Source organism: Tachyglossus aculeatus, chromosome X4 (assembly GCF_015852505.1).
Source record: "Tachyglossus aculeatus isolate mTacAcu1 chromosome X4, mTacAcu1.pri, whole genome shotgun sequence".
Classification (NCBI taxonomy): domain Eukaryota; kingdom Metazoa; phylum Chordata; class Mammalia; order Monotremata; family Tachyglossidae; genus Tachyglossus; species Tachyglossus aculeatus.
Genome location: NC_052098.1, coordinates 49,478,815 through 49,506,754, shown reverse-complemented (window position 1 = coordinate 49,506,754; position 27,940 = coordinate 49,478,815). Strand labels below are relative to the sequence as shown.

The following is a 27,940-nucleotide window of genomic DNA, read 5'->3' as shown; positions in this document are numbered from 1 at the left end:
AATGGGCTTCCTAAACCATTTTTTGGCACTGTATTAGATGTTGACCAAACCCAAATATTCTAACAGATACAGCAATGTAGAATATGTGCCTCTTAGACAAACAATGCCAGCTCCCAAGTTAATAAATATGTGCTTTATGTCTAAGTTTGAGTGCTTGAGTTTCGATGACATTATTATTGGGGCGTTTGGTAAGTACTTATTACGGGTTGAGCACTGTGCTAACTCCTGGGGTAGATTCAAGTTCATCAGGTCGGACACTGTCTCTGTCCCACTCGGGGCTCACAAAGTAGGAGGGAGAACAGGTATTGAATCCCCATTTTACAGTTGAGGTGCAGAGAAGTGCTGGGTTGGATTTGGGCTCTAATTCCCAGGCTACATTTCCTCAAAAGGGCCTGGAACTCCCCCAGTTTAGTTGATATCAATAAATGGTATTTATTGAGCACTTACTATCAATCAGTGATATGTATCGAGCACTTCCTGGGTGCAGAGCATTGTAGTAAGTGCCTGGGAGAGTGCAATACAACCGGAGCTGCTAGACACGTTCCTTGCCCACAACAAAGCTTACTGTGTGGGGAACACTGTACTAAGCATTTGGGAGAGTACAATTCAACAGAGCTGGTAGACATGTTCCCTGCCCACAACACACTTACAGTGCACAGAGCACTGTCCTAAGTGCTTGGGAGAGACACATTCCCTGCCCGCATGGAATTGGACTGTTGTCTGTGGGTGAAGGAAGATGCTATTCGGCCTATTATTGGCTTGCACTATTTGCCTTTAGTTGGTTCTTTTCTCCTTCCATCCTTGGATCTTTTGGTCTGATTAGCTGCTTTTTCTTAATCCGCAACAAGAGAAGCAAATCTTGCAATTCAGTCCAGGTAGGAGAGGCAGCCTCGTCTCATCAATCAATTATGTTTACTGAGCACTTACCATGTGCCGAGCGCTGTATGATGAGGTATTTGGGAGAGTGCACTGCAGTAGACACCACCCCTGCTCTTGAAGAACTTCCAGTCTAGAAGATGAGCTATGGAATCTGAATCATTTCTCCACCCATGTTGATCTGGTCTTTGTACCTCTGAATAACCCCTCCTCTTTCCTGTTGCTGAGACAGAACAAAACAGGAATGTATAGCTTCTAGAAGGTACTTTGTTCTTTCCAGGCTGTGACTAAGGAAACCAGAGATTATATTACCAGCCCAGCAGCACAAAGGACCTGGGTTATAATGGTGGCTCTGCCACTTGTCACTTCAATTCTCTGTGCCTCAGTTCCCTCATCTCTAAAATGGGGATTAAGACTGTGAGCTCCATGTGGGACGGACACTGTGTCCAACCTGATTATCTTGTATCTATCCCAGCGCTTAGTACAGTGTCTGGCACATAGTAAGTAAGTAACAAATACCACAACTATTGTGGGTTACACACACTTGGCGTGACCATTCAAATGCATTTCTCCCTATGTAAAAATCATCGTCTTCTCCATGGCACTAGAGGTGCCATTTCCAATTGGCACCTGCCAGTCTTTTTCAATATTGTCTTGAGGTCTCTTCTGCTCTTCACACACACTCTCCTGCGGTTATCTTGAGGCCCTCCCCACATCAGCGACATCTCAACAATCAATCAACCAATGGTATTTATTGAGCACTTACTCTGTTCAGAGCACTGCAGAGCTCAGTACAGTGCTTGACTCTTTGACATTAACCCTTTCCTTCCCCCAACACATAGCGACTAAAATCTTAAGTATACATTTCTGAGAAAACTCTCAGCCATCTCGATGATTGGCTGGCTAACGTCTCAGCTTCCAAGTAGGTGGGTTGATTGTGTGCTGGCTTTCTACTTCTTCATATTTATTTCAGTAGCTTTGTGACTCTTTCCATCATGGATGCATTCTACAGTGTATCAGCATATGATATGAAAAACAGTAAAAAAGAGAGAAAAATTATTGTCATTTAATGTGAACAGGACTACAACAAAATCTGTATTGGCCTCGGGAATGTTTGACGCTGGTTTCCGAGAGGACAGGCTTCATAGTTAACATAGTTTCATCACTGGGGGCAGTAATGGGGGTGGAGGGTTGTCAAAATATCATTGGAGTCTAAGCAGTCTCACCCAACTCCATAACAGTGAGGTCCCCTGCGGTGGTGGGGAGAGGGGAGGCCAGGAGCCAACTTCTGAGGGTTCAAAGAAAGCTATACAAGATGTGTACCCTCTCCAGTTCTTATTTTATCATTATCCCTGGACCATCACCCTCCATGATTTTAACTCTGTCTATTCTATATATGCATTTGATGAAATACCACTTGTTTGCTGTGTGACCTTGGGCAAGTCACTTCACTTTTCTGGGTCTTACAGAAGTTCTCCTTCCCACTTAGACTGTGAGCCTCATGCGGGACAGGGACTGTGTTGGATCTGATTATCCTGAACCCATCCCAGTGGTTGGCACTGAATAAGTGCTAAACAAATGTTATTATATAATAATAATTCTAGTTGGGATAAATAATCCCACTGGGCCTGGGTTCTAATAGCAGCTTGCCCACTTTGAAGGATTTTGAAGATGGGGAAAGTGGTGGTCTATGATATACTCAGGTGGGGGTGGGGAGGGGGGTTCCAGACAGGAGGGAGGGCCTGAATGAGAGGTTGACTATGGGAGAGAAAAAAGTGAGGCCCAGTGAATCCATTGGAAAAATAGGAGACAAGGGTGTGGGTTGTGTTGTAGTGAGAGAGGAGAGAGGATAGGTAAGAGGGGACATGCTGATTGCCTTAAAGCTGATAGGGAAGATTACTTAAGGGGACAGTGGTGGAAGTGAGCCCAAAATGGACCTGGAGCGACCCCAGCCTCTGCCTTGCTCTTACCTTCTCAGGTGGATCCCCTGCTTTCTTTAAGATCTTTTTGGCATCTTTGACCACTCCATCAAGGAAGTGGAGACGGATGGCTAGGTTCTCACTGAAGGACTTTCCTAACTCAGGGTCAGAATGGAAGGGAGTTTTCATTGCCTTCATCTCGACAGGCGGATGGTTCTTAAAGAGCTTCAGAAAATCTGAGGATTTGGAGAGGTCTTTGAGCTTCTTTAGAGGGATTTTTATTTCCTCTTCCAATTTTTGAAGAAATTCATCGTTGACCCGAAAAATGCTGCGATAATGGTCCAGACACTCCTGAAGCTTAGCTGTGCGTTCGGTGGGAGGGTCCTGCAGAATGGACCTCAAAGATTCCAGCTCAATCGTTTCCTGTAGGGCAGTTTTCTTCATCTCGATGGCTTTTTCAGTGATATCTGGCATAGCCAGTACGAGGGCATGACTCTTGTCAAGTGGGAGATCGATACACATATATTCTGTCAATTTAGGAAAGTCAAAGAGAGATAGGTAAAAGTTGGAGATCAGAAACACCTGAGGGTTTTTCTGTCCCTCTTTCTCCAGGCACTGCTGACAGTCGTCCCGGATCTGCTTCAGGACCTGTTCCTCATTGAAGCTGTCGGGTCGAGACCGTCTAGAATTTTTCAGATCAGCGTCCACTTTGGTCCGGATAAAGTAGAATCTCTTCCCCATGCGGTGGATCTCCTTGGCCAGGAAGGCATGGTTGGTTTTGAACCTCTGAGAAGCGATGATTATATAGAAATCATACTTATGGAAACCTACCTTCTGAATATACTTTTCTGGTTGAAAATCAGGAGTCCCAATACCTGGCAGGTCCCACAGCTTCACTCTGGAGAGCTTAGGGTGCTGGTAGCAGAAGGCTTTCCTGGTGGTTTCCACTACCCCAGTGATGGCTGAACCCTCCTCCTCATCCCCTATCTGTAAGAAACTATTGATGAATGTAGATTTTCCTGAGCCAGACTCCCCTGTCACAGCAATGTCCAGAGGGGTATTGTTCACCTTTTCCAGTATCTTCTCAATTATTTGAACCGCCTCTTTTCTTTTCCTTTCTTTTAGGGCTGCCTGGATCATATCAATGTCTGACTGAGGGATCATTCCTTCTTCTGCCATCTCATCACAGAAAAGGAAGGACTGAGCCTGAGAGGCAAATGGCTGAGGGGTCTGGAAGTAATAGAGAAAACAGGGAATGGTTCATTTTCCACCCCAAATTGGACTCTTCATTCCCACTAAGCTAACCTGCTAATTGTACCTCTCACTTAACTTTCCAATCTCTTCCCTCAGCAGGGAACTCCTCCCCACCTAAAATCCACCAAGACAATACCTCCTCACATCATTCAAAGTCCTCCTAAAGAGCCACCTCTTCCAGGCAACAACATTCCTCTGCCTTATGATCCCATCCTCCACTCTTAGCCCTTAGGCACCTATTGGTTTAATTCGCCTCATCATCACTCAGATGGTAGTTTAGAGATATAAACTAAAAATGGAATACATAATCTCTGCCCTGGACCTCACAGTCTTATTCCATTTAATTATTCAGGTTTTGCTTACTTTTGTTTCTACAAGTTATATCTGGTTTTTTCATCTTGTTTCCATTGTCTGCCTAGCTCTCTTGTTACGCTTCTCTAGAGCCAGGGCTGTGTGGCCAACCTTTATTGTAGGCTTCGCAATACCTGGCACTATGCTCTGCCAGCAGCAGGCCCTCGGTGAATACTGGTGATGATCACAATAAACGTTGGTGGCTTAAACTTAGCTACAAAGAACTCACTGAAGATTTAGAAGGAAAGGGATGAAATTCAGGTTGAAGGGGATTGGTGGATGGAGCGGATGTGAAGGGAATATGGGTCAATGGGGTCAAGAGAGAGCTATTTTAGAATAAGGAAGACTTGCCCAATTTTGAAGGATGAAGAGAAGCAGTCAGAGGAAAACAAGAGGTTGAAGGTAGTTGTAAGAGTGTTTTAAATATTTTTAAGATGGAGGAGAGTATTGTTCCAAGGCTCAGGTAGAGAAGATGGATTTTAAGAGCACTCAGGAGACAGCTGGAAAAGAGGGGAAAATAGTAAAGAGTAAGGGAATGTTTAGCCCTTGGGGAAGTTTCACATTTGAGAATGTGGAAGCAGTGTGGCTCAGTGGAAAGAGAATGGGCTTAGGAGTCAGAGGTCAAGGGTTCAAATCCTGACTCCGCCAATTGTCAGCTGTGTGACTTTGGGCAAGTCACTTAACTTCTCTGTGCCTCAGTTACTTCATCTGTAAAATGGGGATGAAGGCTGTGAGCCCCACGAGGGACAATCTGATCACCTTGTATCCTCCCCAGCACTTAGAACAGTGCTTTGCACATAGTAAGTGCTTAACAAATGCCATTATTATTGTTATTATTGTTATTTGATGGTTTCTATCTTGTCAAGAAAGTAGTTAGCGATAGCATCAGGTTGGGGGAAACATAGGGGTCCCAGCAGCTGCAGAAGAGAGTTTAAAGTCTGAAATGGGGTAATCCATCAGTTGATGGTATTTACTGAGCGCTGTGTGCAGAGCATTGTACTAAGTGCTTGGGAGAGTACAATGCAACAGAGTTGGTAGACACATTCCCCGCCCACAAGGAGCTTACAGTCTAGAGGGATGAGAGGGTAAATCTGTAGTATGGAGATTTCTGTCACTACACGAGTGTAGGAGTGGAAGAGGGGTTCTGTGAGAGGGGAATTTAGGGTTTGGGGTTGACAGAGAACAGGGAGTTGAGTTTGATGGACAGGGAGGTATTGAAGAAACAGAGCTTTTAATGCTTTGCTGTTGCTATCATGTGGCACTCCATCCCTATTACTTTTTTTATTTTATTCCTTCTCCTCGTCCCCATTTTACTCATGTCTGCTTCATTTCATCTCATTTTCTCCTGGACCTATCTCTCTATCTCTGTCGAGGAATACTAGTGATGCTTAGTATGCCTTCTGAATGTGCAGTACTAAACAAACAGCAGCATGAGACACGTTCCTCGCCCACACGTAGTGGTGATGATCATGGTAGAACTTATTGAGCACCCCTTTGATAATCACAATGGCAATATTTGTTGAGCACTTACCATGTGATATCAGGGAGAAACTCCTCACTCTCGGCTTCAAGGCTCTCCATCACCTTGCTCCCTCCTACCTCAACTCCCTTCTCTCCTTCTCCAGACCAGCCTGCACCCTCCGCTCCTCTGCCGCTAATCTCCTCACCGTGCCTCGTTCTCGCCTGTCCCGCTGTTGACCCCCGGCCCACATCACCCCCTGGCCTGGAATGCCCTCCCTCCGCACATTCGCCAAGCTAGCTCTTTTCCTCCCTTCAAAGCCCTACTGAGAGCTCACCTCCTCCAGGAGGCCTTCCCAGACTGAGCCCCCTCCTTCCTCTCCCCCTCCTCCCCCTATCCCTCTGCCTTACCTCCTTCCCCTCCCCACAACACCTGTATATATGTATGTATGTTTGTATGCATTTATTACTCTATTTATTTATTTTATTTGTACATATTTATTCTATTTATTTTATTTTGTTACTATGTTTTGTTTTGTTCTCTGTCTCCCCCTTCTAGACTGTGAGCCCACTGTTGGGTAGGGACTGTCTCTATATGTTGCCAACTTGTACTTCCCAAGCGCTTAGTACAGTGCTCTGCACACAGTAAGTGCTCAATAAATATGATTGAATGAATGAATGTGATGAACACTGTACTAAGCAGTGGAGTAGATACTGTAACCAGATCAGACATGTCCCACATGGGATTTACAGTCTAATGAAGAGGGAGAACAGACATTGAATACCCACCTGACAAATGAGGAAACTGAGGCACAGGGAAGTGAAGTGACTTACCCAAGGTCACACAGCAGGTACATGGTGGAACCGAGATGAGAACCTAAGTCCTCTGACTCCTAGGCCCATCCCTTTTCCACTAGGCTACACTGGTGCAGTTCACTGTACTAGACACTGGGGAAGTGCAGAATAAAGAAGTGACTTAATCCCTGCCCACAAGGAGCTTACTTTCTAACAGGGGAGGAACACATGAAAAAATATTTACAACTGGAGAAGTAAAAAATAAATTCATTCATTCAATCACATTTACTGAGCACTTACTGTGTGCAGAGCACTGTCTAAGCACTTGGGAAGTACAAATTGGCAATAAATAACACACACAAACACGTGCTAAGGAAGCTGTAGATAAATTCATACACTTTAATGGTGGAGCTAGTCGCAGAAATATTCACATGCAGAGGAATCAGAATTTACAAAATTGAATGTTCATTTGAATATATATATGTTTGGAGAAGCAGCGTGGCTCAGTGGAAAGAGCCCGGGCTTTGGAGTCAGAGTTCATGGGTTCGAATCCTGGCTCTGCCAACTGCCAGCTGTGTGACTTTGGGCAAGTCACTTCACTTCTCTGGGCCTCAGTTACCTCATCTGTAAAATGGGGATGAAGACTGTGAGCCCCCAGTGGGACAACCTGATCACCTTGTAACCTCCCCAGTGCATAGAACAGTGCTTTGCACATAGTAAGCTCTTAATAAAATGTCATCATTATTATTATTATTATTTAAAAACTTAAGATGACCAAAAATACATTAGAGAAGCAGCATGGCCTAGGGGATTCAGGGGGACCTGGGTTCTAATTCTGACTCTGCCAATTGCCTGCTGTATGACCTTGAACAAGTTGCTTAACTTCTTTGTGCCTCAGTTTCCTCATCTGTAAAATGAGGATTGAAGCTGTGAACCCCATGTAGGACTGGGACCGTGTCCAACCTGATTAACTCGTATCTTCCCCAGCGCTTAGTACAGTGCCTGGCACATAGTAAGTCCTTAACTAATAACATTTTTTTTAGTGTAAAAGGAGATTGAAGGATTGATCAGATTTGGAGGCATCGGTAAACTGGTTAAGATTTTGAGAGGGATTTGAAAGTGGAGAGGGCTGAGGTCTGGCAGATTTGCGGGGGCCAGAGATGGGTAGGATGAGAGCAAAGTACAGGGAGGATCAAAGTATGGCAAGCTGTTGTGAAGAGCTGATAAATAAGGTGGAGAAGCTTGTTGCAAGCAAGAAATGTGCCTACCAACTCTGTTGTATTGTACTCTCCCAAAAGCTTAGTACAGCACTCTACACAAAGTAAGTGCTTAATAAATGCCACCAATAAGAACCTTGAACCTTGAAGCCAATGTCTCCCCCTTCTAGACTGTGAGCCCACTGTTGGGTAGGGACCGTCTCTATATGTTGCCGACTTGTACTTCCCAAGTGCTTAGTACAGTGCTCTGCACACAGTAAGCGCTCAATAAATATGATTGAATGAATGAATGAATGTCAAAGAATCTTTACTTCATAGAAATGAAGATGGGCAACCAGCAAAATGGTTTGGAAGAGACGGGGGTGGGTGTGCTGAGTGACATTTCAGGAAAATGATCTGAGCAGCAGGAAGAGATAAATCCCCTGACATCCCACTATACCCTGAAATCCCCTGTTTGTGTTACGACCGAGAAAGAAAGGGCCTATTGAGGTTATATGTCACAGATCAGTTAATTGTCAATTAATTACTCACTTTAAGGCTCCTAAGAGTCTCTTTTTGGTCAGGAGTTAGGACTTGAGAGAGTACAATACGATAGAGTTGGTAGATATGATCCCTGCCCTCAAGGAGCTTTCAATCTAGTGCCTGTTTATCATTGTGTTGTACTCTCCCAAGCACTTAGAACAGAGCTCTGCACACAGTAAGTGCTCAATAAATATGATTGAATGAATGGGGGAGACACTGAGCATTTAGTACATGCAGTAGGCACTCAAATATCATTGATTGATTGATGAACTTTTTTTAATGGTACTTGTTAAGTGCTTTCTATGTGCCAGACACTGTATTAAGCTCTGGGGTAGATACTAGCTAATCAGGTTGAATACAGTTCATGTTCCACCTAGGGCTCACAGTCTTAACCCCCATTTTTCAGTTGAGGTAATTGAGGCACAGAGAAGTTAAGTGACTTGACCAAGGTCACCCAGCAGACAAGCAGCAAAGCAGAATTAGAACCCAAGCCCAGGCTCAGGCCCTTTCCACTAGGCAACACTGATTCTCATTGCAGTAAGGTACAGATAGGGGAAAAAGCAGAGTGTAGAGTTCTATACATGAGTGCCATGGGGCTGGGGGTGAGTATTAAAGGGCTTAGAGGGTACAGACCCAAGTGCATAGGTGATGCCAAAGAGAGAGTGAATAGGGTGGGAAAACGAGAGGTTAGTCAGGGAAGGCTTCTTGGAGGAGATAGGGTTTAAGTAGAGTAGAGAAGAGTAGTTAAGAAGACAAGCAGCATGACTTAGTGGAAAGAGCACGGGCCTGGGAGTCAGAGGTCGTGGGTTCAAATCCCGGCTCTGCCACTCCTCTGCTGTGTGATCTTGAACAAGGCACTTAACTTCTCTGTGCCTCATTTCTCTCATCTGTAAAATGGGGATTAAGACTGTGAGCCCCACGTGGGACAAGCTGATGACCTTGTGTCTACCCCAGTGCTTAGAACAGTGCTTGACACATAGTAAGCGCTTAACAAATACCCTCATCATTAAGTAGGGCTTTGAAGAGGGAAGACTTGAGCAAAGGGGTCATCAACAAGAGAGAGATGAAACTATGACATTGTCTCCCAGTTCCCAAACCTTATTCTATCACCACCAAACTTCTCTCCCCTCCTTGCCCTCTACTCTAACTCTCCCAATAAATATAGTGCTCTACCGTCAGGCTTCTGGTCTCTGCCAGAACCCCTGCTGCCCACCTCTTCCTCCCAGATCTGAACTCCAGATGCATCACTCTTCGCCATACCCTCCGTGTCCGAGATTCCCAAGAAACACAGGTACTTACAAGAAAGGAACTCTTGAAAGTCTAAACAAAGATGGTCCCACGATCCCGCTAAGGAAAAGAGGTGGGAACTTCAGCCGAAGAAGTTTCATTTCATTTCATTTCAGCGTAACTCAACCTGCTGCATTTTAATCACAGGAGACTAGATGGCTTTTGAGAAGCTGAAATGGCTTTTCTCCAAGAGGAAGCGGCTTGTGGTTTGCAAGTTGTTCCAAAAATGGCTAAGCAGTAATCAGAGTGGAGTTTGCCCCTGGACTCCCTCTTTTGATGTTGACAAGAGTCATAACTGAAGGACAAAGTCTCATACTAAAAATGCCTTTTCTCCACCGCTCTACTCCCCTCTGCAAGTAGAGGTAAGAAAAACCATGAAGGAATTGTATCATCCTATCCTATTGCATTGTTCTCAACTCATCTACCTTTGAACACTGGCTCACGCCCTTCAAATCCACCAGACCACAGGGCTTTTTTTTTGTATTTGTTAAGCGCTTACTATGTGCCAAGCACTGTTCTAAGCACTGGAGTAGATACAAGGAAATCAGGTTGTCCCATGTGGGGCTCACGGTCTTAATCCCCATTTTACAGATGAGATAACTGAGGCACAGAGAAGTGAAGTGACTTGCCCAAAGTCAGCTGATAAGCGGTGGAGCCGGGATTAGAACCCACAACCTCTGACTCCCAAGCCCATGCTCTTTCCACTAAGCCATGCTGCTTCACAGTTCTTTCTTTCTCTCTGTATTTTCAGCTCTTCTAAAATCTCACCTACTCCAGGGAGCTCCAGGATGAGTTTCAGCAGGACACATATGAAAACCAACAGCATCTGAGAAGTTGTATTGAGTAGCTAATTCTCACTGAAGCTGCTGGGCATTGTCCACCCACTGATAAAGGCATCATAAACCATAACTGAAGGACAAAGTTCCACATCTGTTGGCAACGCCACCAAAACCTTTTCACTGTGGGTAGAGCAGGCTCTCAGAAGGAGCTCTGAGTCAGTCTATTCTCAATCCAACCAGATAGGGACCTCTGGCCTGCAATTCCCTCCCCTCCCCCTTTATATCTAAGTGCTTAGTACAGTGCTCTGCACACAGTAAGCACTCAATAAATACGATTGAATGAATGGGGGAGACACTGAGCGTTTAGTACATGCAGTAGGCACTCAAATATCATTGATTGACAAACTTTTTAAAATGGTACTTGTTAAGTGCTTACTACGTGCCAGGCATTGTATTAAGCTCTGGGGTAGATACTAGCTAATCAGGTTGAATACAGTTCATGTCCCACATAGGGCTCACAGTTTTAATCCCCATTTTTCAGTTGAGGTAATTGAGGCACAGAGAAATTAAGTGACTTACCCAAAATCATCCAGCAGACAAGCAGCAGAGCAGAATTAGAACCCAGGCCCAGGCTCAGGCTCTTTCCATTAGACAACACTGATTCTCATTACAGTAAAGTACAGATAGGGGAAAAAGCAGAGTTTAGAGTGTAGAATGAATGAATATCTGGCAGACTGCTACTCTCCCCACCTTCAAAACCCTCCTGAAATCACGTCTCCTCCAGGAAGCCTTTTTTTAAAACAAATGATATTTGTCAAGTGCTTACTACGTGCTAGGCACTGTAAGCACTGGGCAGATGAAAGCTAGTCAGGTTGGACAGAGTCCATGTTCCACATGGGGCTCACAGTCTTAATCCCCAGTTTACAGATAAGCCTTCCCTGACTAATTTCTCCTTCCCCCACCCTGTTTTTCCCCCAAACTGCATCTCATATGCACTTGGGTACTCACCCCATCCCCACCCCTTCATAGTACTCTGGGAACCAGAAGGACCTGGGGTCTAATCCCAGCTCTGCCACTTCTCTGCTGTGTGACCTTGGGTAAGTCACTTAACTTCTCTGTGCCTCAGTTACCTCATCTGTAAAATGGGGATTAAGACTGTGAGCCCCATGTGGGACAGGGACTGTGTCCAACCTGATTAACTTGTATCTACCCCAGCACTTAGAACAGTGCCAGGCACCTGGTAAAAGTTTAACACGTCCATTAAAAAACAACAACAAAAAAACAGTGTGGTCCAGTGGAAAGAGCACGGGCCTTGGAATCAGGGGACCTGGGTTCTAATCCCATCTCTGCCACTTCCCTGCTCTGTGACTTTGGACAAGTCACTTAACTTCTCTGTGCCTCCATTTTCTCATCTTTCTATAAGGACTCAATACCTGTTCCCTCTCCTACTTAGACTTTGAGTCCCATTTAGGACAGGGATTGTGTCTGCCCTGACTAGGTTCTACCCCAGACCTTAGTACAGTGCTTGGCACGTAGTGAGCACTTAATAAAACCCACAATTGTTATCTTTAAACTCTATTGCTTCCCCTACCTGTAATTTATTTTAGTGTCGTTCTCCTGCGCTAGATTGTAAGTTTCTTAAGGACAGGGATTGCACTGTACTTTCCAAGCACTTAGTACAGTACTCTGCACACAGTAAGCACTCAATAAATACAATCGAATGAATCTATGAGCTCTACTGTACTCTCCCAAATGCTTAGTACAATGCCGTGCACATGAAATGCTCTCAATAAATGCTCTTGATTGACTGAAAAGATGTCCTATAATTAACTCCTCTAGGGCTCAGTAATGAGCTAGCTATTAAATACGAGGAATGAATGGAAGAAAAGAAGAGAGCAATAGGCATAGGAATCAAAAGGATGGAGAAGTGCCATTGCCTAGCGGAGGAGAGGTAAGGATGAATTTGAAATAAACTTTCATCGGTTATGCCAATCTTTCCTATGACCCCTTCCTTTAAAAACATCTGTTCCAATGGGGCACTCTGTCTTGACTAAGAAGGAGCAGCATGATCTAGTGGAAAGAGCTCGGGCTTGGGAGTCAGAGGACCTGGGTTCTAATCCTGACTCTGCCACTTGTCTGCTCTGTGACCTCGGCCAAGTCACAATGTTTCTGTGCCTTATTTACCTCATTTGTAAAACGAAGATTAAGACCGCGAGCCCCATGTGGGATATTGTCTGTATCCAACCCGATTAGCTTGTTTCTACCCCAGTACTGAGTACAGTGCCTGGGACATAGTAAACACTTAATAAATACCATGAAAAAAAAAAAAAAGGATCCAGAAGACTCGCTCCGGGCTGCAGAGTCTGGGCCCTTTTGATAATCTAGTAGCTGCTGGGACAGGTTCACAATCAAGTAAGGAGCCAAGGTATGTGGAGTCCGATAAGGCCATGGGGCTGAGGAAGTGATAAGATGGCTTGGGGAGGGGCGGGAATCTAGTGGAAAGAGCCTGAACTTGGGAGTCAGAGGACCTGTGTTCTAATTGCTGCTCTGGCAATGCTTACCATGTGACCTTAGTCCAAGCGCTTAGTCCAAGTGCTTAGTACAGTGCTCTGCACACAGTAAGCACTCAATAAGTACGATTGAATGAATGAATGAATGAATGAATGACCTTGGGCTAGTCACTTAACTTCTCTGTGCTTCAGAGTACTCAATGGTAAAATGCGGATTCAATACCTGTTCTCCCTACTACTTAGATTGTGAGGCCCATATAGGACAGGGGCTATGTCCAACCTAATTAACTTGTATTACCCCAGCGCTTAGAACAATGTAAATGCTTAAAATACCACTAAAAAATGGCTACTTACATTTCAAATGAAAAGTCTCTTGTTCAAATGAAAGGATTCCTATCAAAATTCAAAATATTTTTTGCATCAAAGTTAATTGTCATTTTTTGAGGCTTTTTTTCACCTCAGTTGCAAGTAAATCACAAGTCCCAGTCTGTGGTCCCCTAAACACACACACACACACACACACACACACAATTAGTGAGCTCATTAAAAGAAAGTCAAGCCTAGTTTATATAGTAGATTTTCACCGCGTTTTCAATGTCACCTAAAGCATACTTAGACTGTGAGCCCCTTGTGGGACAGGTACTTTGTCCAACCTGATATTTGGTATGTACCCCAGCACTTAGTAGAGTGCTTGGCACATAAGAAAGTTCTTAATAAGTACCACTGAAAAAAAAACATGTCAAGTTCTCGATCATATTTTTAACACATTTTGTCCCCCTGAAGATGTCTGTCCAGCTTCTTAACTTTGCAGTGGAGTGATTGAGCCTGAAGAAATAGTGAAGCAGATTCATGAGGCCAATCAATCAAGGGTATTTATTGAATGCTTACCATGTGCAGAGCCCTGTACTAAGCACTTGAGAGAGTACAATTCAACAGAGTTGGTAGACACATTCCCTGCCCACAAGGAGCTTACAGCCTAGAGGAATTAGTCAATCAATGATATTTACTGAGTGCTTACTGTTGGAGAGCACTGTACTAAGTGCTTGGGAGTACATGTAATACAACAGAGTTCTCTACCCTTGAGGAGCTTACAGTGTAATGGGGAAGTCAGACACCAAAATAAATCTTTTGGTTTTGTTCCTGGGGACTGAGATGAGATGCTAAGGAAATCCAGACTACAATTCCCTGACTTCAGGGGGCTTACAATCTAGTGGAGGAGATAGGATGATGAAAAGCATTTCATTGAGTCCTATTTTGCATTTCTCCCTTCGTTTTTTCACTGCTATTGTTCGGCTGTGATCAGAGCGTGTTTTGCAGATGGCTCTCATCTCCACTGTGACAGATTGCTCCAATAATTGAGTGATCTGGCAAAGGTTGGTCACCGGGAAGAGGCAAAATTTGGCCTCTTTCTGTGGAACTGGTCAGGGCTATGCCCCATCCTGGACCTCCGGACTAGAATTTTGGACTTGAAATGGGGTCATAGACGGCATCGGATGGTTTCTCAGTGGGAGTAGAGGCAGTTCAGGATTTCGGTTCACCCTCTCGAGGAATCATTGGCGGTTTGCTGAGAAGAAGCACAGAGTGAGGGATGACCAAGGTGTGAGTTTTTCAAATTTTTCAGGACAGAAAGCACCCAACCCAAACATCTGCAAAGGAATCTCACTGCCTTCTCATTCCTCCTTATAGAATGGAAGCTCCTTGTGGGTAAGGAACATGTCATTTCTTTTTATTCTGTACTTCTCAAGCGTCCAGTACAGTGGCCACTCGATAAATGCTATTAGTACAGTTCCCACAACCTAATCTAATGGATTCCTTCTAATAATAATAATAATGATGATGATGGTATTTGTTAAGCGTTTAACTATGTGCCAGGCACTGTACTAAGTGCTGGGGTTGATACAAGCAGTTCAGGTTGGACACAGTCCCTGTGCCACGTGGGGCTCACAGTCTCAATCCCCATTTTACAGATGAGGTAACTGAGGCCCAGAGAAGTCAAGTGACTTGCCCAAGGTCACACAGCAGACAAGTGGCCGAGAAGGCTGAGAAGCAGTGTGGTCCAGTGAATAGGGCACTCAGTCTGTGAGTCAGAAGGATCTGGGTTCTAATCCAGACCCTGCCACTTATCTGCTCTGTGACTTTGGGCTAATTACTTAATATTTCTGTGCCTCAGTTACCTCATCTGTAATATGGAGATTAAGACTGTGATCCCCATGTGGGACATGGACTGTGGCCAACATGATCAGCTTGTATCTACCCCAGTGCTTAGTGCAGTGGCTGGCACTTAGTAAGTGCTAAACAAATACCGTAAAAGAAAAAAAAAACCTCTCACTACCACATCATCTCCAGTGCTCATAAAAATAGTAATAATTGTGGTATTTGTTAAGTGCTTAAAATTAAGTTAATTGGGTCAGACACAGTCCTTGTCCCACATTCTAAGTAAATAGAACAGGTGTTGATTCCCCATTTTACAGATGAGGAAACTGAGGCACTGAGAAGTTAAGTGACTTGTCTAAAGTCACTCAAAGGCAAGTGGCGGAAATGGGATTCAGACCTAGGTCCTCTGGCTCCCAGGTCCAAGCTCTGGGACCGTCCCCTAGGCCACACTGCTTCTTATTTATCTGGGGTGATGGGATGGAAAGGTAAGGGTAAAAAATACTGGCCAAAGTTAGGGAACTGAAGTGGAGATAGTTTGCGGTTCCCTCCTCTCAGTTGCTATGCCCTTTTTCTTCTAGTGGCAGCCAGTTACTAGGCTCAGTGGAGAGCCCTGTCCTAGATGTAGCCCCTAATCAAGTGTAGTCAACATGTCTAGTTCATAGAGAGAAAAGACCCAGTGAAGAGTGACAAAGTGGGTTAAAATAGGACATTTGGACCTTCAGTGTTTCCATTACACTGCTCATTAACCCCACAGGGCCCACCACCTCCTTAGGATGCTAGCTGGGGTGAATGTCCTCCTTTGACATAATGGGGACCCCTGAAATAACCCTGCTTCCCCAGGGCTCCCCTCAGGCTCAGCTGAGGAGCTCAAGGTGCGATGAACTCCTGGGATTTAAAGCAAATGAAAGCAGAGAAAAGAAATTCGCTTCTAGGCAACTGGATTTTTGCTGTTCAGTGAGTCGGGGGTTTTAATGGTATTTCTTAAGCGCTTACTATGTGTCGAGCACTGTTCTAGAGAAGGAGCGTGGCTCAGTGGAAAGAGCCCGGGCTTTGGAGTCAGAGGTCATGGGTTCAAATCCCAGCTCTGCCAATTGTCAGCTGTGTGACTTTGGGCAAGTCACTTAACTTCTCTGGGCCTCAGTTACCTCATCTGTAAAATGGGGATTAAGACTGTGAGTCCCCTGTGGGGCAACCTGATCACCTTGTAACCTCCCCAGCTCTTAGAACAGTGCTTTGCACATAGTAAGAACTTAATAAATGTCATCATCATCATTATTATTATTATTCTAAGCACTGGGGTAGGTGCAAGATAATCAGGTTGGACACAGCCCCTGTCCCACAAGGGACTCGCAGTCTTAATCCCCATTTTACAGATGAGGGAACTGAGGCACAGAAAAGTGGAGCGACTTGCCAAAGGTCACACAGCAGGTATGTGGTGCATTAGAACCCAGGTCCTCTGACCCCCACAAGGCCCAGGCTCTTTCCACTAGGCCATGCTGCTTGTCTGACTCAATGTGAATCAATCCATGTTTGTGTCCTTGACTGCTCCCTGGAATGTTAGCAGGAAACACTATCTGGGTGCTATCTGACCCGTATGCCCAAGAAGAACCCCAGGAACTAGAAGGGTCACGGACTACAGGGAGTGAGGAGGAATAATCTTCAAAAGACAAAGCGTACCCTTGGGTGACTTCCTTGGTAGGTATGGGGTAGTTGTTCCAGAATCCACTGTGATTCTCTGGGGTATCATATTTTAACAAGTGCTTAGTACAATGTATACAGTATGCGCTCAATAAATGCCATCGACTGACTGACTGGAGACTGGAAACTCAAAAGAAAGTAGAGAAATTAGTCTCGCCTCCTTACTTGTTGGTGACATGTTTCTCTTCCTCCAGTACACAATTCCAGCCCCAACCAAGTTGATGACCAGGACAGTAATGAGACATGCAGCAATGACCCAGATGGTCAAGTAGTTAGGTTCCAGCTCTGAAACAAAATTGGAGGGAATGAGGTGTTTGCCCCTTGCCACATTATTATTGTTGTTATTGTTATTACTGTTAAATGTGTTAATATTATTATGTTATTATTTAGTCCTTACTATGTGTCAAGCACTGTTCTAAGTTCTGGGGAAGATACACGGTAATCAGGTTGGACACAGTCCCCCATCCCACATGGGGCTCACGGTCTAAGTAGGAGGGAGAACAGGTATTGAATCCCCATTTTACAGTTGAGGAAACAGAGGCATAGAGAAGTTAAGTAACTTGTCCAAGGTCACACAGCAGGAGAGTGGCAGGGCTGGGATTAGAACCCAGGTCCTCTGGCTCCCAAGCCCAAGCTCTTTCCACTAGGCAGTGCTGCTTCTCATAACCCCTCTTTTTATGGTATTTATTAAGAGCTTACTATGTGCCAGGTAATGTATTAATGCGCTTGGGTAGATTCCACGTCCCACATGGAGCTCACAGTATTAACCCCATTTTACAGATAAGGTAACTGAGGCTCAGAGAAGTTAAGTGACTTGCCCAAGGTCACCCAGCAGACAAGTGGAGGAGAAGGTCCTTCTGACTCCCAGGCCCGTGCTGTACCCACTAGGCCATGCTGCTCCTCTTCCATAAGCCCCATTGTGCTACCAATGATTCTGTTTCCCCCCACTCACCCTGACCCCGCTCACCACCCAGCAGTCCGGTCCTCACCCCAGGTCTGGCTGAACTGGGCACTCAGCTCCCCATGCTTCACCCGGCAGATATATCTCTCCTTCTCCCCAGGGGAAATCTCCAGGGATGCCCACTTCTGGTAGGTGCAGTCCCCGCTGGGCCGCGCTTCCACGTGATTGGTGTCCTGCTCCATTTCTTCCCCGTCCCTCAGCCAGCTCAGCACGATATTTGGGGAGGGGAAGCTGAAGGCCCAGCACTTCAGGATCGTCTCTCCCTTGGGGCTTGTATGTTGGGTGACTAGCCCTGATGGTCGTTCTGAAAGAGAAAAAAGATTGAAAAAAAAAAAAAGAAAGACAGTAATATGAATCAATAAATTATGGATATGTATGTAAGTGCTGTGGGGCTGAGAGAGGGGTGAATAAAGGGGGCAAATCCAAGTTCAAGGGCAAGGGCATCTGTTTATTGTTATACCGTACTCTCCAAAGAGCTTAGTACAGTGGTCTGCACACAATAAGTGCTCAATAAATACGACTGACTGCCTGACTGATTGAGCAGGAGAGGAAATGAGGGCCTAGTCAGGGAAGGTCAGATTCATCATCGGAATTGACTACCAGGGCCGGAGGGTCTCCTGGGGACCTTTAAGGGCATGTACATCCACCTATGGAGAGGGGAGGGGAATCCAAGATGGTGGCCCACAGGCCACCCTGCTCCCTCAGTCATCACCTTCACCCATGGAGAACCAAGCAGTACCACAGGGTCTAAAGGAGGCCCTGCAACCCAAGAGCAGGCAGTCCAGTCTAACAGGTGAAAAAAATCACCTTAGGGTGGCCAGTGAAATCATAGGAGCAGCCTGGCCTAGTGGAAAGAGCCCGGCCTGGGAGTCAGAGGACCTAGCTTCTAATCCCAGCTCCTCCACGCTTTTGCTGTGCCCAACCAGATTAACTTGTCTCTACCCAGAAATTCCTCACCCTCAGCTTCAAGGCTCTCCATCACCTCGCCCCCTCCTACCTCACCTCCCTTCTCTCCTTCTCCAGCCCAGCCCGCACCCTCCGCTCCTCTGCCACTAATCTCCTCACCGTGCCTCGTTCTCGCCTGTCCCGCCGTCGACCCCCGGCCCACATCATCCCCCTGGCCTTGAATGCCCTCCCTCCCCACATCCGCCAAGCTAGCTCTCTTCCTCCCTTCAAGGCCCTACTGAGAGCTCACCTCCTCCAGGAGGCCTTCCCAGACTGAGCCCCCTCCTTCCTCTCCCCCTCCTCCCCCTCTCCATCCCCACCGCCTTACCTCCTTCCCTTCCCCACAGCACCGGTATATATGTATATATGTTTGTACGTATTTATTACTCTATTTATTTTACTTGTACATATCTATTCTATTTATTTTATTTTGTTAATATGTTTTGTTTTGTTCTCTGTCTCCCCCTTCTAGACCGTGAGCCCACTGTTGGGTAGGGACCATCTCTATATGTTGCCAACTTGCACTTCCCAAGTGCTTAGTACAGTGCTCTGCACACAGTAAGTGCTCAATAAATATGATTGATTGATTGATACCCCCAGCACTTAGAACAGTGTTTGAAACATAATAATAATGATAGTAATTATAATAATAGTACTAATAATCATCGTCATAATAATAATAGAAACAGACTGGTGTCAGAGGCAGGAGCAGACCATACTGGGTGAGTTAAACTCATCTCTAGACTGTAAGCTCATTGTGGGCAGGGCTCGTTGCGTCTGCCAACTCTATTATATTGTACTCTCCCAAGCGCTTAGTAAAGTGTACTGCACACAGAAAGCACTCAATAAATGTCACTGATTGATTGATTAACAGAATTTATACCTTTCAGGTCCAGGATGTATTTCCTGTACTTCACCAACTCCTGGAGAATCTGGATACATTTACCAAGCAGTGTGTGCCTGTGTGCCTCTGTGATGTTCCACTTTTGCTTGGTGATTTCAGCCACATAATCTTCCGTAGTCCAGGTTCCATCAACCAGGTTGTAGGAAATGTAGTCCTCACCATCATATCCACAGAGGAAAATTCCCGTGGGGCTGTGGTCTTTCTGGATCTCACAGTCAATCACATTCTGGAAAGTGTGAGACCCTGACATCCACCCCACCGTCCCCCCGCCCCACCCACACACATTGGATTAGTGCACTTCGCAGACAACTAGACTCCAGAATGCAAAGTACCAGAGCAGCTTCTTTAAACACCCTTGTACCTGCTACTTAGAGAAGCAGTGTAGTCTAGTAAATAGAGCAAGGGCCTGGAAGTCAGAAGACCTGGGTTCTAATCTCAGCTCTGCCACATTCCTGCTGTATGACTTCAGACAAGTCCCTTAACTTCTCTTTGCCTCAGTTTCCTCATCTGCAAAATTGGGATTGAAACCTGTTCTCCTCATACTTAGACTGTGAGCCCCATGTGGGACCTGATTATCTTGTATCTACCCCAGTACTTAGTATAGTACTTGGCACATAGTAAGTGCTTAACAAATACCATTATTATTATTATTACATTACTCGTAGACTATTGGCCAACCTACTTGCTCTTCAGATGAGCAGGACACAGCATCATCAATTTCTACTTAAAAAACCAAAGCCTTGTCCCTGTCCTACAAAACAAGGAATTATAAAAACAAATGGCCCAGATAATTTGTCTATTATAATTGTAATAGACACAGACTGGAGGCAGAGGCCCAGAGAAGTTAAGTGACTCACCCAAGGTCACACAGCAGACGAGTTGCAGAGTTGGGTTGAGAACCCAGGTCCTTGAATGTCTGACCCTGTGACCTTCGCCAGGGCCACACTGAGACAAGTTGGAGCCTTGAGCTGGTCGGCCTGTTGAGGCCCGCTCTGTCAGGTGACTCTTGATGATGTCACTACAGCACCCCTTGGGGTCTGGAGACCTTTTGTTTGTAGGGGCAGGAGAAGGGGGAAGGGAGCAAAGAAAGAGCAGGAGGCAGGAGGCAGGAGCAGCATGGCCCAGTGGAAAGTGCACGGGCCTGGAAGTCAGAGGACCTGGATTCTAATCTCGGCCCCACCACTTGTCTGCTGTGGGACTTTGGACAATGCACTTCGCTTCCCTGTGCCTCAGTTTCCTCATCTATAAAATGGAGCTTCAGTGCCCGTTCTTCCTCCTGCTCAGACTGTGAGCTCCACATGGGAGAGGGACTGATTAACATGTATCTACCCCAACACTTAGAACAGCACTTGACACACGCCAAGTGCTTAGCAAATACAACAATAATAATAACAATCACCTACCTCCACTATGATTGTAGTGGCTCATGATGTCTTGCATTTGGCTTTTGAACCAATCCTGCCAGAGGCGAATCTGCAAGATCTGCTTTTCAATATACTCAGGTCCAACTCGATTCTCTACCCTCTTACTCTGGAATTTTAATTTCTGGTTTTCACTATTATACTGTGCTAAGAAGTGGTCGTCCAGATAGACAAGCAAACCAAATTCAGGGACCTCCGGACTGGGCTCGGAGACAGCAAAACTGAAAAATTTCAGTGAGTGGAGCTCTAGGAGAGACAGAGAGGAAAGAGGAGTCAAGTTTGGGATTCCCCCCTTGTAGGGAAAGGGCCACGGCAAGGTTAGATTTCTTCAGGGCCTGGGGCTGTGGAAGCCATGGGGCCTCCAAGCAAACATTCTTTTTTTTCTCTTGGTCTGCACCCCATTTCTCCCTGTTCACTTGGTTTCCTGCACACTCATCCACCCTGGCCTAACCAGGGTCATCTCGTCTGTCGAGTCAAGAACAGGGATGGAGGGGAAAAGTGATATTGAGCCAGCTGTCAATAAATCCCTGATGCCAAACCTCATCTCCCTAAAATGGGTGGCTTTACAAAGCAGATACCACCACCACCTTTCCCCAAAACAGGTTTGGCCCAATCCCCTCCTCCACAGAACACAACCCATCTGGGGCAGTCCCAATCAGCTCTGAGAGGGGGTCTCTACGCTCCTGAGCCTTAAGCTCTGGACCAAAATGGAGACTGTCCCTTGGTCTCCCGAGCACCTACAAGCCTCTCTTAGTTGGAAACAGTGCCGCAAACCCAGCAGAAGGGGACCGAGGGGGCAAGGAAGAGGCTGGAAACCCACCTGAGCCCACCGCCAAACACGAGAGCAGAAGCAGCTGAAGGAGGACATCCCAAGGCAGACAGACACGCTTCCCGGAGCCCACGACCGCCATCGCTGGGGACGATTCCCCGTGAACCCTGCGAGAAGGGGCGAGGGCAGGAAGTACAGGTTGTGGAGATATCGAGGGAAAGGACAGATCCAGTAACGAATGAATTCTCATCACTAATGCCAGCCTCGTTTCAAGGCGCTTCTTGGGCCATGAGCCATTTCCCTCTCTGCTCCTTGGAGATAAAATATTGAGCCAGCACCATAGTAATTAAGAATGGCTCAGCCTTTCTTCGAGACCCCCTCTCTCCTTCCTGGGTAAGTCACAAACACGTTTGAGCTCTTCTGAGTGGGCAGTGAGGGCAAAATGATGTGCCCCTCACAGAGGGGTTGGGAAGATAAAGTGAGATGATCCACACGAACGTTCTCTGGAAAATTTCAAGTGCTGTGCAAATTCAAATTATTATTATCACTAAAACTGGAGTCTTATTTTTGTATTGAGTGTGCAGGTGGTAAAAAGGAGATATTTTAGGGGGAAGCAATCCTCATGAAACCTCCCAGGGTCACACCTGGAGAGTTTCCAGTACTCTACCAGTCTTGACTATGGGAGGGAGAGTCAAGAAGAGGTATACCCATTCCATTCCTAGCTTGGCCAGTGACTAGTGAGTGGAAGGCAATCTGCTACAAGTCAAAACTCACCTGTGCTGGGCAACAGCGGCACGGGGGAGAGTCAAGGGCGGAGACTCAGGTTTACTGTGTGGAAGGAGGCAATGGTAAACCGCTTCCGTATTTTTACCAAGAAAAATCCCTGGATCCACTACCAGAATGATTACAGATGGAGGTGGGCCATTCTGGGAGAGATATGTCCCAGGCGTCACTATGGATCGGACACGACGCGACAGCATAAGACAACAACAGTCCTCATGGGGCTTGGAAATGTCACACACAGGTCGACTGATTCCATTTTGGGTCTTTCAAATCCTGATCAGAAACCCTCAGGGATGAGCAGGGCAAGGGGTCCGACCACAAAAGTTCTCCAGATCCACGGTAGTTGTAGTAGTAATAATAACAGCAGCAGGAGGAGGAGTCATAGTAGTAGCAGTAGTAGTAGCCATTGTACTAGTAGCAGTTATAGTAGTAGTAGCAGCAGTAGTAATAGTAGCAGTAGAGTAGTAAGCAGTAGCAGTGGTAGTAGTAACATCCGTAGTAACATCCATAGTAGCAGTAATAGTAATCATAGTATTAATAGCAGAAATAGTGTTGGGAGGAATACTAATAATAGTAGCAGTAGTAGTAGTCATAGTAGTACCAGTAATATACTAGTAATAATAGCAGTAGCAGTAGTGGCAGTTGTAGTAGTAGAATCCATAGTAATCATAGCATTAGTAGCAGTGGTGGTAAGTAGCCGTAGTCATAGTATTAGTAAAAGTAGTAGTAGCAGCAGTCATAGCAGTAGTAGCAATAGTATAACGGTGTTTATTGAGCACCTACTAAGTAATAATAGACTGTTTTAAGTCCTTGGGAAATACAACAGAAGCCCAAGACGTGCTTCCCTGCCCACGAGGACATTGCACTCTAATGGGGGAAACAGACAGAGATATTCCCAGGCAGTGGAATAATAATTATTATTTTTACTATAAGTATTACATTTGTTAAGCACTCAATGCCAAGCACTGTACTAAATGCTGAGGTAGATACAAAATAATCAGGTTGGAGCCATGGAGAAAAGGTATCAAAATCCCTATTTTACAGATGAGGAAACTTGGGCACAGACAGGGTAAGTGGCTTGTCCAAGGTCACACAGCAGACAAGTGGGAGAGTAGGAATAATAACCCAGGTCCTTTGATGCCCAGGTGTTCTGGAAGCAGCTTAAATATCATGTAATGGTATAACCTTGGAGACAACTACTCCTGTTCACGGTGTTTCCTCTAGACTGTAAGCTCCTTGTGGGCAGGGAATGTAACTTCCAATTCTGTGGTACTGTACACTCCCAAGCGCTCAGTACAGTGCTCTGCAAAAAGTAGGAACCCAGTAAATACCGACATTATATATTGACTGCAGGAAAGCATTAGTAGGTCTAATCTTTTAAAATTCATTCTGTGTGGCAATGCTAGAGAACACCAGTGATCTGGATACAGGTATAGGATACACTTCTGCTCCTCTGGAAAACACAGTTTTCCTTGCCTGGCACATAGTAAATGCTTCTAGACTGTGAGCCCGTTGTTGGGTATGGATTGTCTCCATCTTTTGCCTGATTGTATTTTCCAAATGCTTAGTACAGTGCTCTGCACACAGTATACAATCAATACAATTGAATGAATAAACGCTTAACAAATACCACAAGTATTATTATTATTATCGTTGTTATACGATTCATTGATTGAAATCCGCATATTTCCACAAAATAGGAGCATACCCAATGTAACCATTAGTGTGTGCCGACTGAAGAATGGGCTGACTGCCAGCTTTTGCTTTCCACCTCTAACAACCTGCCGGGGCCCGATCTGCCTATCAACCAGTGATGTGTACAGCCTCCCTCTTCCATTGGAGGACTATACCTCAACGAGCCCATCAGAGCTGGCCTGATTCACCTGCCCTGAACCAGCAGCTTTTTGCTATGAAGACAGATTGTGAAGGGAAGGGCTTTTAGCACAGTGCTGTGCACACAGTAAGCACTCAGAAAATACCATTGACTGACGGCTAGGAAGCACACAGAGAGTTGTGCCTGAGATATGGGGTGGGGGCCTGAGGAATGAAATCCACTGAGGAACTGCTCCCTGGTGAATTCTACCCACTGCCATCTCCTTATTCATGGGGGCTCCCGGCAGGGTGACCCCAGAAGCACCAGTCTGAGCTGGGAACCAGGATCCATAAAGCTTTCCCCAAGGGAATTATCAATCAATCAATGGTATTTATTAAGCACTTATTAGGTTCAGGGCACTGTACTAAACGCTTGGGAGAGTACAATACAACAGATTTAGTAGATAGGTTCCCTGTCCACAAAGCACTTACAGTCTAGAGGGGGAGACACACATTAATATAAATACATAAATTACGGGTATCTATGTAACTGCTGTGGGGTCGAGGGTGGGGTGAGTAAAGTGCTAAGTGCTTAGTACAGTGCTCTGCACACAATAAGTGCGCAATAAATACAATTGAATGAATGAATAAAGGGTACAAATCCAAGTGCAAGGGCAACACAGAAGGGAGCTGGGATCCTGGGATCCATTCTGTGGGACACCCATGTGGGTCATGATGGGAGTTGTCTGAGCCAGACAGGACCCTCTAGAGTAGCTGAGCCCCATGTGGGAAAGGGACCGTGTTCAACCTGATTAACTTGTATCTACCCCAGCGCTTAGAACAGTACTTGGCACTTAGTAAGCGCTTAACAAGTTCCATAGTTATTATTATTATTATTATTGTCCTCCTCTCACGTCTGATCCCCCACCCCCAATCCAGGAGGAAGCTGTGTTGAGGTGAGCATAGATTCAATTCTCAAAGACTGATTTTGTTCTAAAAGCAGTGTTTTCTATGGTGCCATCTTCTTCTCTGATATTGAATGCTTCCCCATGAGAAATCTCTGGAGATTTCTTGTCCAATTATAGCGACAGCAGCTTGCGGGTCTCCACAGAGCTTCAAAAGGAAGTTGTCATTTCCCTTCCTTCCCTGGCCTATTTGTACAGCTCGCTCTGAGCTCTTTGGCCAGAGCAGGTGCCGACTCTCAGTCGGTGACCCCCTCTGCGGAAAGGGCTGCGGGCGGCAGTGACAGGAGCCGGAGAGCAGCAGGAGAAGAAAGAAGGAGGAGGAAGAGGAGGAGGGAAGCAGTCCCCCACGATCTCCCTTGCCATCCCAGAGGAGTCAGCAGAGGCCGGGCTCAGCCCCAAGGATCCGTTTCTTCTTGAAAACTGGTGAATGAGATGGAGCCCATGGGCAGGGCCCAGCACTTGGGTCCTAAGGGGGAGGGGAGGGATGGGAGCGGAGGATGGAGAGTGAGGGTCTCCTGGCTCTGCTAGTGGGAAGCAGCAACCGAGGGGGCCAGGGGCTGGGGGACAGGACTCCTGGTTCCAAACAAGGGGTCAAGGAATGGTGGCAGGGGAGAAGGTGCAGCTGGGGGGGAAAGTGGAAAGACCGTGGGCCTGGGAGCCAGAGGACCGAGGTTCTAATCCCAGCTTTGCCCAATCCTTACAGTGTGACCTTGGGAGTGTCACTGAACGTTTCTGTGCCTCAGAAAAGTCACTTAGACTGTGAGCCCTATGCTGGACAGGGAGTGTGTCCAATCTAATTAACTTGTATCTATCCCAGCGCCTAGAACAGTGTTTGACACATAGTAAATGCTTAACAAATAATACAAAAAACCAAGGAAGAGGAAGCAAATTACTGGGTCCAGGTCCTTGAGAAGAGAGACTGCAGGGGGAAGAGAGGAATTTGGGGCCAAAGCCCTGGTTACAGATGGGGTGGGGACAGGGAGGCCCTGATATCTTGGGATCCCTAATAGAGGTTCGCAGTGTTTCCCCCAGAGTTCTATTTTGTTCGGGAAAAGGTGGACTGAGACATAGATAACGCCCGAAGAAGAAATAACATATGTAGCAAGGAGAAGCTTATTCAGAACATAAAAGAGTCCAGCTTCACGCAACTCGGGGATGTGGTGCAAGAGCCTCAGATCTTTCTGATCTCTTCCTTCAACATCACCTGTCATGATTTCCCCAAGCTGGAAGGCACCCTGGTTGTTTTAGAGGAAGCCATCAACAGGAAGAAAAGAAACCCTGGAGGAGAAGATCTGGCTGGAGGCTGGAAAGTCTGGAAAGTGGGAGATGCTGAGATTTGGGATGTGCTCAAACAATGCTTGGAACAATATCGGTATCTCTTCGGAGTGGACGAACCATCCCTTGTTCAGCTGGCCCGGCAGCTGAACAGACCACTAAAAGACCTCAAAATAATGATCCAACCTAATGATTTAAAGGAACTTATAGACAGTGATGAGAAGATGAAGGAATACTTCAGAGGCAGGTTGGATAAAGTCGAACTAGCTTTCAACTTTATTCCGGTTTTTGGTGCCATTGCCACTGGCCCCATCGCCTATAAGCAGCACAGCTACATGCGCTCATACTTTCTTAGCAAAGTGGCCGAAGACGCCAAGAAGCTCCTGGAGTTGTGTAAGGAAGTCATCGTTGAGGAAGCTTAGAGGTCAGACGGATGGAGAACAGCTGCAGTCGTCCCCAGGCTGGGAATCTGGATGGAAAAACATGGTGAAAGGACCTGATCAAAGTCATTGGGTGGCCTCGGGCTGTCTGGTGAGCATAGGGTAGCCCCTAGTTAGCTGGCATCCCATGACCCCAGGCCTGCGCATGGGTGAAATTCAAAAAGCAGAACAATCATCCCCTCTGGCCGTTCCCCTCGTTAAACCCTAACTCTCCCCAGACCGAGCCCAGGACCCCATTTGACCTTGGACCTGAAGCTCCCGGTCTCATTTCAGGGGGTCAGGGGTCTGAGCAGGGGAGTTTCAGGGGCTCTGAGGAGGCCCCACCCTTTCAGTCCTCCTTTTCATTACATGCCTCAGGCTCACCCTCTTGTCTCCAGCTTCCCCCTCACCCCCCACCCCCGGCTCTTCCCACCACCCAGTCCAGCCCCGGTTGGTTCTGGGGTGGACAGGAAAGGGTTTCCTAGCTCCCGTCTATCTATTCCTCTAGGCTGTAAGCTCGTTGTGGGCAGGGAATGTGTCTGTTGTGTTGTAGAAAGCAGGCTTGCGTGGCACTGCTGGAATCCCAGCAGAAGTCCTTCCCAAACAGCTTCGATAGAGTGCTTTAACTTGTTGCAAAATCAGAAGGAATAAATTCCTTCTGTTCCTCTCCTAGCCCAGGGCAGTAGCCCCAGCTCCTCACAGTTACAACAGAAAGCAGACAGACTGCAGGGTAAAGATCTGTATTCTTTTCATTAAATGTTTAGACAATACATTCTTGCTAGGAATAAAGTTGCCATTTTCTGATTCTTTTTCTCTCCATTCTGACACATCTTGCTTACATTGCCCTACATTGGTGCAGTTCCATC

General features: G+C 46.1%; 2 protein-coding genes and 1 non-coding gene across 3 annotated transcripts; 1 reads left to right on the top strand and 2 right to left on the bottom strand.

Moving 5' to 3' along the window:
• Nucleotides 1–1,686: 1,686 nt before the first annotated feature.
• Nucleotides 1,687–3,661, bottom strand: LOC119948144 (T-cell-specific guanine nucleotide triphosphate-binding protein 2-like). The gene is made up of 2 exons (XM_038770059.1): nucleotides 2,847–3,661; nucleotides 1,687–1,882 (listed from the first exon to the last, which is right to left on the bottom strand). The coding sequence occupies exons 1-2, from the start codon at nucleotides 3,534–3,536 to the stop codon at nucleotides 1,841–1,843; spliced, it is 732 nt and encodes a 243-aa protein (XP_038625987.1). The 5' UTR covers nucleotides 3,537–3,661; the 3' UTR covers nucleotides 1,687–1,840.
• Nucleotides 3,662–16,748: 13,087 nt separating this feature from the next.
• LOC119947903 (class I histocompatibility antigen, Non-RT1.A alpha-1 chain-like) lies at nucleotides 16,749–21,962 on the bottom strand. The gene is given in 7 exon segments (XM_038769556.1): nucleotides 16,749–16,755; nucleotides 16,986–17,034; nucleotides 17,037–17,105; nucleotides 17,810–18,085; nucleotides 19,610–19,873; nucleotides 21,034–21,297; nucleotides 21,872–21,962. Coding segments are annotated over 7 exon segments (1,020 nt in total).
• A 484-nt stretch (nucleotides 21,963–22,446) lies between these two features.
• Nucleotides 22,447–22,584, top strand: LOC119948649. Its single transcript, XR_005457031.1, has one exon. It is a non-coding gene; the product is annotated as a small nucleolar RNA SNORA7 (small nucleolar RNA).
• The last annotated feature ends 5,356 nt before the right edge of the window (nucleotides 22,585–27,940 follow it).